The 13,678-nt window shown below is 50.3% G+C and overlaps 1 protein-coding gene across 7 annotated transcripts in view; it reads left to right on the top strand.

Moving 5' to 3' along the window:
* TSC2 (tuberous sclerosis 2) overlaps positions 1-11,014 on the top strand; it is a 33,582-nt gene extending 22,568 nt beyond the window's left edge. For 4 of the 7 annotated variants that reach the window (XM_017823132.1, XM_017823135.1, XM_017823130.1 and 1 more), the window contains 11 exons: positions 1,395-1,463; positions 3,555-3,715; positions 4,246-4,733; positions 5,510-5,585; positions 6,527-6,613; positions 7,145-7,331; positions 8,113-8,252; positions 8,426-8,504; positions 9,098-9,189; positions 9,446-9,544; positions 9,634-11,014. In XM_017823132.1, coding sequence (XP_017678621.1) covers positions 1,395-1,463; positions 3,555-3,715; positions 4,246-4,733; positions 5,510-5,585; positions 6,527-6,613; positions 7,145-7,331; positions 8,113-8,252; positions 8,426-8,504; positions 9,098-9,189; positions 9,446-9,544; positions 9,634-9,801 — 1,646 coding nt within the window. In that variant the 3' untranslated portion in view covers positions 9,802-11,014. The remainder of the gene's footprint in view (positions 1-1,394; positions 1,464-3,554; positions 3,716-4,245; positions 4,734-5,509; positions 5,586-6,526; positions 6,614-7,144; positions 7,332-8,112; positions 8,253-8,425; positions 8,505-9,097; positions 9,190-9,445; positions 9,545-9,633) is intronic. The other 3 variants (XM_017823134.1, XM_017823133.1, XM_017823136.1) reach the window with 1 other exon arrangement.
* Positions 11,015-13,678: the final 2,664 nt, after the last annotated feature.

The following is a 13,678-nucleotide window of genomic DNA, read 5'->3' as shown; positions in this document are numbered from 1 at the left end:
GGAAGAGGAGTCACGGAGCTTCCCGGGAGGAGTCGTGTGTTCTGTGTGTTCCCAAATGAAAATGAACAAAGTCATGGATCTGTTCCCTCTTCCACTTGCTTGGGGCTGATCTGGGCATCCCACTTGTGGATGGATCTTTCCATGCAGTGTTTCCATTTCCATTTGTCTTCAGTATGGGAGTCTGTGTCGGGCACTCAGAGCTGCAGGTTCCTGGGGGAAGGGCCTGTTCCAAACCTGGCCAGCCAGGATCAGGCAGATGCCACTGGCCTTGACAGCAGGAGATAACCAGAATGCAAATCCTGTTGGATTTATCCACCTCTGAAAAGGACTATTCAGACTTTAGTTGAACCACTTGAGTTTCATTTGCTGCCTTTCTTTTAACACAGTGGCCAAGGATTTTCACTCAATTTGTTTTGGTGCTAGTTCAGCTCCTAAAAAGCTGTTAATGTTGGGAGATTAGTGTTGACCCACAGCTTTTAAAGCTTTCTGTAATCCCTGCTCATTATCTTATCAATGATGCCCACACTGAGGCTCTGAGCACTGCTGGCAGTGGTACCAGCAGACCAGGCTTTGCTGGGGAGCAGGGAGATGGATTGTCTGGAACTCCGATAAAAATGCCAGTTTTGAGGTTTGTTTTAAGCAGGGCAGGGTATGATTTTAGGATTTCAGAAAGTGCAAACACAAAATTGGAATAAAAATCAAATTATCATCTCTTAAAACCAAAAAAAATTAAATTCTTATCTGTGAACACTTATCTGTGAACCTACAAATTTGAGGTGTATAGGGGCTAAGTGATGAGCTGAAAGCACCACCTGAATGCCACTCCTGTGCCAGTCTGAGAGAGTCATTTTGGCCACATCCTTGTTAACATCTCCAGTAGACTTGCAGGAGCTGGGTGGGAATGACTGGAAGAAGTTTTGCTGTCAGACTGTCACGTGCCTGTTGTTCTGCCTCTTCAGAGGTTAAACCTTTGTGAGTCTTTACCTGTGTTTCTGCTCTTCTGTGGGTTTAAAAATGATCTTGTGCCAAGAGTGTGTAGGTCAGGAGGGGCTCAGCCTGGTTTCCTGTGTGTGCTGGGATATCAGGAAGGAATTTTCTGTGTCTAAACCTCACCAAATGTGTTCTGCAAAGGGAGCAGTTGGAGCCTGCACTGTTGGATGTGTTTATGCCTCCCTTATTTGTGTTGAGACCTTGTAGCCCTAAATACCCCTTTGGCATCTAGTGAGCTTATCCCAGCTTGTTCTTTCCTTTGTTTCATTTATTTGTTTATTTGTTTTAAAATAGGCTCTTGGTTACATTTTGAACTCTGTGCTTTTTAATTTTTTTATATTTTTTATTTTCATATAGTCTCTCCTTCCTTTTGATGTAGCTGCTCACTTGATTTCCCTTTGCAGTGGCCTCTTTCTCTTCCATGTACCAGTCCAGTTGTCAAGGGAAGTTGCACAGGAGCATATCCTGGGCAGGTATATTTATATATCTTTAAGGAAAAAAAAAAAAACAAACCAACAAACAGTATTGCCATAGAAGAACACCTCTGATTCATAGAAAATGTATCCCTCATCCCTCATTTTCCCTTTCCATGTCTCCTGTCTGTCCCCAGTCTCATCACTCTCAACAAATGGGATCTTGACTAGCATGAAGAAGTCCAAGCCAGATCCAACATTTGCAAGTGCAGACAATTTCCTAAAGAAACTTTGGTTTTAGCTGGGGTGGCTTGTGAGTCCTGAGGCAGAGTGTTAAACGACCTGTCTGGGTGCCTTGATTAATTGAATTCTTCATTTTCAGCTTCAGTTTACAATTGGCTTTGTGTTCTGCTCAGTGTAAAAGCTCCCACTTGTGAGAAGAGCAGCATGTGCTGCAGGACAAAGCTCCCCTGAAATGGAGTCCTTGGCTGCTCAGCCCACAGGAATCTGCCAGAATTGGACACAGCAAGATGTGAAAGAAAAATATATATATTTTTGAAATATATGTAAAGTTTGACACTAGCATGGATGGTGGTTAAGAGTATTATAAATAAAAAATATATCAGCAGAAAACCTGCTAAATTCTACCTTTCAGAGGCTCTATAACAGTGTAAAATCTTTCTCCACTTCAGTAAAATTGATTTTGTAATTAAATGAAGTGGAGATCAAATTACACACCTTATGAGCACAACACCTGCATTGCTTTGATAACCTGCAGTGCTTTGTGATTTTAATTAGAGGGTTCAAATGTCTTTCTGCCTCTTTCCTTCACTGGAAAACTCCCTGTAGAGCACTGGGGTGTTCTGAGCTGCTGGTGGGTGTTGTCAGAGGCCTCTCAAAGCAACACAAAGCTGCTGCAGTTAAATATTTTTCTGCACTTCTCTCTGCTCCTGTTATTCTCTTCCCACCTAAAGAATAATTAGTGCTTGGATTATTTCAAAGCACCAGCAATCTTGGCAGAGGTGTAAGAGGGAAGCTTGGAAGCACTGGCTATGTGCAGGTGTGTTCTGGCTTGGACAGCTAACCAGATCAGCACGTTGTTTTGGTTCCTTTTGGTTTGTTTTGTATTTTTTAGAAGGTTTGTGTGTGCAATGCTAACTCTTAATTGCTTCTTTGAAATAACTTTGGTCCTGCGAGCTGAAATCAATCCAGGAAAAGCTGCTTTAGTGATTTTTCTTTGTATTTTTTTAATTTTGCTGATTTTCTTTTTTTCTTTTTTTTTTTTTTTTGTGTGTGTGTGCTAATTTTTGGTATTATTATTTTGGAAAACAAATCTTGGCCTTTCAGATTGGTCTTCCAGTCCCTTGTGTGCATAATGGGAAGCCTCCTGTTCTCCAGCCTTTTCCTCAGGACAAAAAGCAAGGCCAAGAGGAGCCTTTGGTCAGACTCATCCCTGTGGTCAGTGCCTGGAGCAGATCCCACATTAAATCCTCCATGTAGGCAGGGATTCCAAGGAGTTTTCTTGTCAGTGTGGTTCCATTCCCTGTTTGTCTGAGCAGGTGCCACGTGCAGCTTTGCTGCAGTGCCCGTGTCACTCCTGCTCCTGTCCTTCCACATGTTTAGGGCTGAATTGTTTTGCTTCTCCTGAGATATACCAGGAAAAACGCCAAACTGCAAGGAAATGGCTCCTAGGAAAATTTCATATCTCCTTCCAGGCCTCAAGGCACAGGAGTGTTGCATTTCAGTACAAGAAAAACTCCCTGTGTTGCAGACTTGCACAGAACTGACGTCTCAGTGAACCTCTAGCACTAGTCTTGTGCTTTCCTACATCTCTGTAGTTCCTGTCTGTCCTGGTAACCAATGTCCAAGGTCCCATTTCCTCATTCTGTCCCCTCCTCGTTCATCAGTAACAATTGGAAACAACTGCACTTCCTTTGCCCGAGGCAGCCCTTTGCTGTGAGGGGGATTTATTCTGTGCCAAAGGGGAACCCGGAGCGAGTCTGACATGCCAAGAAACCAAAGAGCACTCATTCCACATGGCCTTCCGTTGAGATCCCCTAGGGAAAAGGCTGGTACTTCAGAGGAGAGGATGGGGGCCTGCCCCTCTGGGCCCTGCCCACGCCTCAGCTGCCCTGCCCTGTGTCTCCGTAGAATCCGCCGTGGTGCTGGAGGAGGGGAGCGTGGGCGAGATGGAGCTCAAGGAAACCGAGTCCCCGGTGGAGTCTCCAGAGAGTGAGGACATGGAGACGTCGTGTTCGGAGCACGTCCTGAGCGAGGAAAGGTTTGGTAAAGGCCAGGAGTCCTACAGCAGGGTAAGGAGAACCAGGGGGAGCAGCGTGTCCTGGGTGAGAGCCACGGCAGAGTCGCCCGTGACTTCCCTCTTGGCACCCTGGGAACAACTCACTGATGGCATCCAAGTGGAGCCATCATTGAGAGTGTGGATGGCCTGGGGGACTGCAGGGGAAAACACCTGTTTTATCAGGGTCCTTGATCCACATTACTTTGTGCTTGGCACCTCCCTGCTCACCTTCCCCTGGAAGTGTTGGGGTGCCTTGAGCATTGCTGTTGCCAGCTTTTATTTTGGCTCTCAGGAAAAGGAAGAATTTCGTTACTATAAGGGTGGGGAGGCCCTGGCACAGGTTGCCCAGAGAAGCTGTGGCTGCCCCATCCCTGCAAGTGTCCCAGGCCAGGTTGGACGGGGCTTGGAGCAGCCTGGGCTAGTGGAAGGTGTCCCTGCCCATGGCAGGGAGTGGGATGGGGTTTAAGGTCCCTTCCAACCCAAACCATTCTGGGATTCTGTGATTCCATGAAAACTGTTCATCTTTGTTTCTCTCTCTTTAAGTCCTCCTCCACCTCCAGCCAAGAGGACAAATCAATGAAGTCAGAAGACCTGGTGGAGGGCGGAATTCCCATCGGGAGAGAGGACGGCCGGACGCTGGAGGAACTCTCCTTCCAGCCATCCCAGCCACTCAGCAAGTCCAGCTCCTCCCCCGAGCTCCAGACGCTGCAGGAGGTCCTCAAGGATGCAAATGGCAGAGAAGTGACGAGGAGGCTGAGCACGGAAGTGAAATCCAAATCCCAGTCTGGGAACCTGGAAGGGGAAGGGCTGGGCAGCTGGCTGGGCAGGGGGGAGGACTCCAGGGGCACCGGCTCGGGCTTGGATGGCACCGGAGCCGCCACCTCTCCCCGCTCCCCCTCGGGACACCGGCCCCGGGGATACACCATCTCCGACTCTGCCCCGTCCAGGAGGGGGAAGAGGATCGAGAGAGACGCCTTCAAGGGCAGGACAGCAGCTTCCAACGCTGAGAAAGTCCCCGGGATAAACCCCAGGTGGGTGGAGGGGCTCTCTGGGCCAGATTGGGAGCTCGGAACTGCTGCGACATTGCTGGGCTCATCCAGAGCTGTCACGGGGTCTGCAAAGCAGTACCTGATTGAAAAGGTTAATTACCTGCTTTATTGAGGAGCCAATACAGAAATATTGAGCCCACTACTGAATTAGATTTGTGATTTAGGAAACAGAACTCCTAAACGGTGAAAGAAGTAGATGAATAGCTTCCTCATGTTCTTAATCTATGCTAATTTAAGGTGTGTGGCTCAACTGCAGGTCACCTAGAGTTAATTTTACTGGGAGCAGGATGAATTGCTAGTTTTGCATTTCAAGAAATATAATGTGCAAAATCCTAAGAAAAAGAAATAGAAGGGTTATAATTGTTACTTTCTGAACTTGAGATAACGGTAATTGCCCAAAATTGCATGATGAGACCATTTTCATCTTACTGAGGGGAGGTAGAATGGAAATGTCTGTGCAATCATGTGTCTGATAGCCCAGAAATACCCCTGGAGCTGTGAGGCAGGAGGGCATTCTGTGCCTTTGAACAGGAAATTTGTGTGGCTGCTGCTGTTTGACACATCATTGTTTTTCTGACAGGGGTCTATTACAAACTGCAGGTAGCCCAGGCACCTGAAGTGTCTGAAAGATGAGTAATACCCTGTTAGCATTTTCATTGCTCCTGTTTTTCTGCTGTACATAATGTTCTTGCATCCAACAGATCAAAATGGACCTAATTTTTATGGTAACTGAACTTTTTCCTCCCTCTCTCCCTTAGCTTTGTGTTTTTACAGTTGTACCACTCCCCATTCTTTGGTGATGAAAACAACAAGCCCCTCTTGTTGCCAAATGAGGTAGGCAAGGAATTTTTTGTAAATTCTCGTAGTTGCTTTTTTAACCTCATAACTTTCTTTGACTTTAAATGATAATTACAAAAGTCCAGCTCAGGTGGTGCAATTTAAAGGTGTTTCCTACCAACAGTGCCACAGATGGGAGATTCTCTGTGCCCCAATCCTGGTGGCTCCTGCTTTATGGCTCTGGATTGGATTTGGGGTGCTGGGAGATGTTACTGGTGGTGTTTCAGAATCCTGGACAGAAGACAGGGACAGTTGAGGAGTTGGGGGTTTGCTGGTAGGATGAGAACTGAGCATTAGGTGACCTGTCAGCCGTCTGTGTAATTGGGGATGGGCAAGAAGCATCCTGTGGTTCTATGGGATATTGGTCATAAAATTCCCGGAGAAGAAGTGCTGGAGTGGGGTTTTGGAGAGCTGAGCCCCACAGGCTCCTGCTGACAGATTCCCCTTGCTTTGGGTGTGGGTGGTTGGGCAGGAGGGAGCCCAGATGTGATGAGGCCAGAAATGTTCTTCAGAGCAAGAGACACATCCATTTTCCACGCCTGGAGCTGAATGAAGAGAGGATGTGATTTGTCGTGACAAATGCACCCAACCCATGCACTTGGGCAGATCAGTGTCACCTGGAGTGTAAACCCGGGAGAGCTGCTGCCAGATGCTACAGAGCACTGCCCTGTCCCTGGGCTGGTGGGCACTGTGCCCGTGCAGGGCAGCATCCAGCAGGGAAAACACTAGGGAAGGTCAGGAATCTGTGCTTGCTCTGTCCCAAAGGGGTTTTAGCGCAGGCAGTGAATGTGTGGAGATAATTTTTAAAAGATCACAGAATCCTGGAATGGCTCGGGTTGGAAGGGACCTTAAAGCCCCCCCAGAGCCAGCCCTGCCCCAGGCAGGGACCCCTTCCCCTGGCCCAGGCTGCTCGGGTGTGACCAGTGCTTTGGTTGCAGACGTTTGAAAGGTCGGTGCAGCTCCTGGACCAGATCCCGTCGTACGACACACACAAGATTGCAGTGCTGTACGTTGGGGAGGGCCAGGTGAGTGTGACACACACAGGATTGCAGTGCTGTACGTTGGGGAGGGCCAGGTGAGTGTGACACACACAAGATTGCAGTGCTGTACGTTGGGGAGGGCCAGGTGAGTGTGACACACACAGGATTGCAGTGCTGTACGTTGGGGAGGGCCAGGTGAGTGTGACACACACAAGATTGCAGTGCTGTACGTTGGGGAGGCCAGGTGAGTGTGACACACACAAGATTGCAGTGCTGTACGTTGGGGAGGGCCAGGTGAGTGTGACACACACAGGATTGCAGTGCTGTACGTTGGGGAGGGCCAGGTGAGTGTGAGCAGGGCCTTCAGCCCCTGCACAGGGCTGGGCACCCCTGCAGCTGTGGAGTTTGTCCTGCTCCTGCAGGCCTTGCTTTTCCTTAGTTTCTTGCAGTAAAAATCAGTGCCTACATAAAGCCCTTCTAGGAGGGCAGTGACCTAATCCCAGGAAGGTGCTAACCTGATCACTGGTGCTCTTGGTGCCCTCGGCACTCAGTGACTGCCACGTTCCTGTGTCCCAGAGCAACAACGAGATCGCGATCCTGTCCAACGAGCACGGCTCCTATCGCTACACCGAGTTCCTCACAGGGCTGGGGAAGCTCATTGAGCTCAAAGACTGTCAGCCAGACAAGATCTACCTCGGGGGCCTGGATGTGTGTGGGGAGGATGGCCAGTTTACCTACTGCTGGCACGATGACATCATGCAAGGTGAGGTGGCTCCAGAAGCTGGAAGGATGGTCTGTCTCTTCTCACCTTGACTCACCTGCCTTCTGCACACTGTTTCCTTTCCAGGGGTGGAGGGAAGGTGATCTGGGGCTCTTGTTCTTTCTGATATCTCTGCAAGCCATGTGTTAAAGAGACCTGCCTTATTTAAGAAAAGAAAAATCACTGCACTTTTAAAGTGGCCTGCTCTCTAAGGGTCGGTGGGGTTTGGTGTGGAGGTTTGCAGAATAAGCTGGTTGTTCCTGAACTGTGAAGGCTGTTCACTGAAGGTGGTGTCAAAGCTCTGCTCTGTTTCTCTGAAGAGCATTTTTGAGCAGGGGGTGTCACTGCTGTGGCCATTGCTCATTGCACTGCAGTGTCACCCTGCAGCACCCACAGTGCAGAAATCAACGGTGATCCAACAGGCCATGGTGAACTTCCCTGATTTTTCCACACAGCTCTGCTCATCACAAGTCCAGTTCCATGCTGCAGGTCCTGGTGCTCAGTTAGGGCAAGTCTTGATTTAAGCTATTTTAACTCTTTCCTCCTTAAAGCCAGTTCTGCTCCTCACGGTGCTCTGCTCCTTCCCACTGACCACTTGCATTCTGTGCTCCAGGGACTGTTGGAGCAGCCCGTGGGACTGGATTCAGCTGTCACACACAGGGACAAACTTATTGAGGGAGCACAACTTGTATTTTTATTATTTTGGTGCTGGCACTGCTTTGTCTGGCATGTGACTGTTGCTGCTTTCCCGGCCCAACCTAAGGATTTTTGTTTCCCTCTCCAGCTATTTTCCACATTGCCACTCTGATGCCCACCAAGGATCTGGATAAATATCGCTGTGACAAGAAGAGGCACCTGGGGAATGATTTTGTTTCCATCGTTTACAATGATTCAGGAGAGGACTTTAAACTGGGAACAATAAAGGTACAAGGTTTTCCTGGTGGGTGTGTTGTAAATCTCCATGTGGTGTAGTACCTTAGCAGACAGTGTGGAGAGCATGAGTTGTTGGCCTTGGTGGGTTCATGTGTGTGTTCATGGCATTCACAGGCCACGATGCTGCCAGGGAAATGTTTCTGACTGTTTTATTTCCTCCTTAGGGCCAGTTCAATTTTGTGCACGTGATCATCACCCCCCTGGACTATGATTGTAACCTGGTGACGCTGCAGTGTCGGAAAGGTGGGGATCCCTCAGCCTTTCCCGTGTTGGGGGTCAGTAACTGCCTTCACTGCACAGTGGCTTTGTGTTTCAAAAGCAAAAACTCCCAGGAGAAACTCTCTGGAACCAGTTTGCCCAGTTGCATCTGGGTTTGTCCTATTCCGGTATCTTCCCCAAGATAAGAGGTATCTTCCCATTGTACCACTCATACTCAAGGTTAATGCCAACAGTAGAGCAAATCCCTCCAACAACTCCTTGGGAATGCTGGAGGAGAGGGGAGGTGCAGCTCCCTCTGGCTTTGGCCTCTGCTGTCCCTCCTGGCACTGCAGGACCCAGCCATGGCTCCATGTGAGTTCAACAGTGCTGGTGGTGGTGTTTTCCTCTTACCAAAGGGGCACTTGTGGGTGTTTTTGGCTCATGTTTCGGTTCATGTGAGAGCCCAGCAAGCTGTTCTTAACAGTACAAGTTCTGTTACAGTGGGAGCTGTGGAGCTCAGTGGGAACTTCTGTGATACAGTTCCTCAGGTTTCTATTACTTATTTAGTTACTGGCAACCTTTGGCTTGATCTTAACTGTGCGAAAATTTTTTTTTTTTCTTACTCCTGTAAATGAAAGACATGGAGGGTCTCGTGGACACAAGCGTTGCCAAGATCATCTCGGACAAGAACCTGCCCTTCGTGGCCCGTCAGATGGCCCTGCACGCCAACGTGAGTACCCCGAGCTCCCCGAGACCTCCTGGCTCCCAGCTGGTGCCTTGGGCCATCACCACCTGCCAAGGAAAGAAACAGGGCTTGCTAAGGCAAAGAATTAAGTTTTCTACTTGACCATGAAGTCAGAGTCGGCACATGAACAGTCACAACTCAGAGCTGTGTTTCGGCTGCTGTCAAACTGCACTGAAAATTCTGTTAATTTTGTTGTCATGGTTATGCTGATGTGGCTCCTCTCTTCCCCTTCCCAAATCAGATGGCTTCCCAGGTCCACCACAGCCGCTCAAACCCTACTGACACCTACCCCTCCAAGTGGATCGCGAGGCTGCGGCACATCAAGAGGCTGCGGCACCGGGTGAGCGCGGCCGCTCCGGGGGTTTGGAACCGGCTCAGCGCCAGCGAGGCAGGTAAAGTCAGCTGCCACCTCTCTCCTTTGCCTTCCAGCTCCGGGAGGAAACGCAGTACCAGAGCCCTGGCCTTCCCCTGCAGCTGCACCCCTCTGCCCCCAGCAAGCCCCCTCCCCAGGCGCCCCAGGACCCGCCGCCCACCTACGAGACGGGGCAGCGGAAGCGGCTCATCTCCTCCGTGGACGACTTCACCGAGTTCGTGTAGCTCCTGGCACCTGTGTGCACACAGGGTTTGGGAGGCCTGGATGTGCTCCTTGCATGTGGACTTGGCATTGAACCCTGCCAGGTGTGGATGTTCCTGCCTCGGCCTTCCCTGAGGAGGACACGCTGTATTCCCAGCAGAGCTCTGAGAGGACCAACCCACCGTGTTTGGTTTTATTTGGTGTGAGGTATTTCAAGGCTTCTGTCTCTGTTGGGAACTTCCCTGCAGAACCTTCCTTTGGACTCCTTCCACACTGGCTCCTGGGGGAAGCAGACAAAGGATGATATTCTGCAGATCCTTACATGAAGGTGCAGGAATTGTGGGATTTTTGATGACTTCATTGGGAACGAAATATGAAGTACTGAAAATCCAGTTGCTATTTTTCAGCACCCTGGAATCCCAGCTCCTACCTGGACCCGGAGTCTCCCAGCACGTGATCTCTCCAGGCTCTGACTCGTTCTGCTACCAGCTCCGAAAAGACTTAATTTGGGTTCTCTCCTGCCCAAAATGCTGCTTAAATTCCCAAGGGTTTTTCTGCATTTTGAGAGATTCACAGCAGAAATTATTTTGCCACCAGAAGTAACAGCAAACAGGGAGGTGGAGCAGCAGAATGGCAGAGCTGGGCCAGGAATCCCTGGGGATGAACAGTCCTGACCCCCAGGGCTGACTCCAGGTGTTCACCCCAAGGCCAGACTCGACTTCCAGGTCCATCTGCAGAACTTGCACTGGTTGCAGGAATGCTGGGGTATCCCAGCCTTCTCCATGCACCTGTAACCCCTTTGGGAGACTGGTGTCATGTCTTGGGGCATCGTCTCTGCCCGAGTTTTGCCTGTTGCACTAACAGTGACAGTCTCTCCTGGGACTCCTCAAAGGTTCAGGTCCTTCCAGCCCAGCTGTGCACAGCTGGAATGGGATTCTGTAGCCCATCTTGAGGTGAGATGGGCACCAGACACTACACTACCCAACTGGGAGACACCATGTAAGCTGGACTATACTGTGAGTACTTTATCTCCTGCTTTGGCCCTGCCTGGGAAGCTGGATTTGGGAATGGCTGACAGCAGTGAGGTGAAGACAAGTGCAATGTGCACATGGGACTGTGAAGTACCAGGGGAGGGGACAGAAAGGCTCCCCTGGCCTGTGCAGGGTGTTTGGGAACCAAGTGTCTGTTGTGTTTGAGTGTTTGAGTCGTAAAGGAAATAAAGTATTTGTCTGGTCAGTGGTTCTTGCTGGCCTGGGAAGGTTCCAGCTGTTTCCTAATCATGTAAATCCTTCCTCCTCCCCCCTTTCAGCTTCCTGATCTGTGTTGCTCCTGTAACCACTCCCCACATCTCCCAGTGCTGGACACAGGGGGGATTCCTGGCTGTGTTCCAGCCCCTGTACTGGGATATTCCTTGTGGTTCAGCTTCAGGTAACCTCTGCAGTGGGGAGGGGGCTTTTCTGTGGGCATTGCCCACCACAGGTGAGCCAGGGCAGCTTTGTGTGAGCCCTGGAGCCACACTCTGCCTTGGCCCAGTCTCCTTTAGGTGACCTCAGGAGCTGATGTCACTAATGCCAGCCCAGAGCTGTCCTGAGAGGCTGGAGGATTTAAGAAAGTATCTTGTGTTGTGCAGGAGACCTTAATTAACATTCTGGACACAAAAAGCATGAGTATGGGGTGGGGAAGCAGCCCTGGCTGGAGCTGCTTTCCCCCTCAATGAGGGGCTGCAGGGACTGAGACAAAACCACCCAAGCCAGGTTGTAGCAGTCAGTGTTTATTTGACCTTGTCAGTTTTTAAGAAACATCCCCACAGTTACAAAACACACCGTTTTTGTTTGCAGTGAAATGCTGACCCAACAGGAACCACTGGCATTTTGTTCACAATCACTGTTCTTTAAAAAAAAGAAAAAAGGCACTTAGAGAAGTCCCTCCCTCTCCCTTGGAACTAATGGATCGGGGTTTTGCTTTTCATTTAAGCAGCTTGATCCTGATGCAGCGTTGTGAGATTCACGACAATAAATAAGAAACCATCTCTTGGTGACTACAGACACAGAAATATACATTCAGGGGGATTCACTGGCGAGGGCTGCAAGTCAGATTTATTGCTGTGAGGGTGTAACTCCTGACTTGAGTCCCTGTGGCTGCAGCTGTGCCTTAGCTGGGACGCTGAGGGGACCCTGGGATGCTTGAACAAATAACTGCTGCTCTGAGAACCGTGAGTGCTGGAAGCTGTGGGTGCTGCCCACCACAGAGGGCTTGGGCTCTTCAGGAAACAACTGGGGGGGGCAGAGCTGCTCTCCATTCTTCCAGGGGAGGACAGAGGGAGGGCAGTTGTCTGATCCCATTTCTGCTCCTCTTTGATTAGAAGAAGCACTTGGTAAGTCACACACATCAAGTCACACACACACACACAGGGCAAGCTTAGTAAGGAACAGGCACTTGGGAACAAAACTCCTGCTGGATTTGGGGAGTGTCCTTGTTACAGCTTCCCCTTTAGCTTAGGAAGGGCTGCTCTAGGCAGATGGGGGGCCCCTGCTCGCCCCTCCTGCACTTCACCACTGACCTCTTTTAATGAGGATACTCAAGCTGAGAACTAAACTCTGGGTCGTGAACTGAAATTTTTAGCTCTTCAAGAGATTTCCAAGACCTGCTTGGTTCATTTGGTTCATTTCAGTCACTAAACATTCCCACAGGGCCCTCAGGGGTGGCTGGATCCTGGATCTACACCCACGTGCCTGTGCTGGAACAGTTGTGAGTGGAGCAAGGAGCTCAGGAGCTGGATGTGACTCCAGCCCTGTGCCATGATCAGCTGCAGGGACACATTCCAGGTCCCTGGGACACCTCACCACTGCTCCTGTTACCGCCTTGGGGATTTGGGGCTTGCACTGGCATTGTCACCAAATACGTCACGGACATCTGCCAGAGCGGAGCCTGGTGCTGTGCTGCCTGGGAAGCTAAAGGAACAAAAAATCCAAGGCAAACATCCAATCCAAGTTTTACATCTCTGGCTTGAAAATCAGGGGTTTTTTTGGAGCACAGAGCACAAAGCTGACCAATGCCTAGCCCCAGCCCTGGGCTCAGCCACTAAGTGCTGGTTCTGCCTGCTCCAGGCACCTCCTGCCCCTGAGCTGGGATCCTCCCTCTGACCTTCTCTGTCATCTCCCACCTGCCTTTCCTGCCATTACCAATGTGTCCTGGTTACCAGGATTGGATTTCCCCTCTACATTTCTACTTCTCTGTGCCATCTGCTCTTCCAACACCTCCACGCTGACCAACCAGCAGCTCACTTTAACTGATCCTCTTTCTCTTCTCCTGCCCTCATCCCTCTGCAACCTTTCCACAGCATCTGTCCTGCACAGCAGCTGAGTTTTCCAAAGGTAACTCAGACCTGTCCTAAAGCCAACACAGAGTACCCACAGTCCTCCTGCAGCCACCCAGACGGGATGTGGCCAAGAAAGCACATGGATCATGGAATGAAATTTTAAAAAGTATCCAGCACAGCTGGGGCTGGAGGGGAGGCTCAGCAGGTGATGGAGCGATGGAAGTGCCATAGGAGACCCCTCTCTGCCTGGAAAGGTCTCCCCTGCCATGGGAAGGTGCTTCCAGGAGCATCAGAGGCACAATGCAGCTGACCCCAAGGCACCTCCCCTGCAGCACTGCCCACCTGAGCCTTCCCCTCCACCCTCTGGCCTGTCCAAAGCCTGGAGCAGGTTCTGGAACACACGGAGGAACCCCCTGGGGGCTTCCCCCCCTTGCCCCGAGCCAGCCTGGCCGACCCTCAGCCAGGGGAGCACACACACCACACACACACAGACACCCAATCCTTATATACATGGGACATTCCCAGGAAGAAGCACTTAATACATCCTTTAAATAACTCTGACAATAGTATTCTGTCTCCTA

The sequence above is a fragment of the Lepidothrix coronata genome, unplaced genomic scaffold, assembly GCF_001604755.1.
Source record: "Lepidothrix coronata isolate B3197 unplaced genomic scaffold, Lepidothrix_coronata-1.0 Scaffold101, whole genome shotgun sequence".
In the NCBI taxonomy this organism is placed as follows: Eukaryota; Metazoa; Chordata; class Aves; order Passeriformes; family Pipridae; genus Lepidothrix; species Lepidothrix coronata.
The sequence above is the reverse complement of the archived record's forward strand: the minus strand, read 5'-3'. Positions and strand labels throughout refer to the sequence as shown.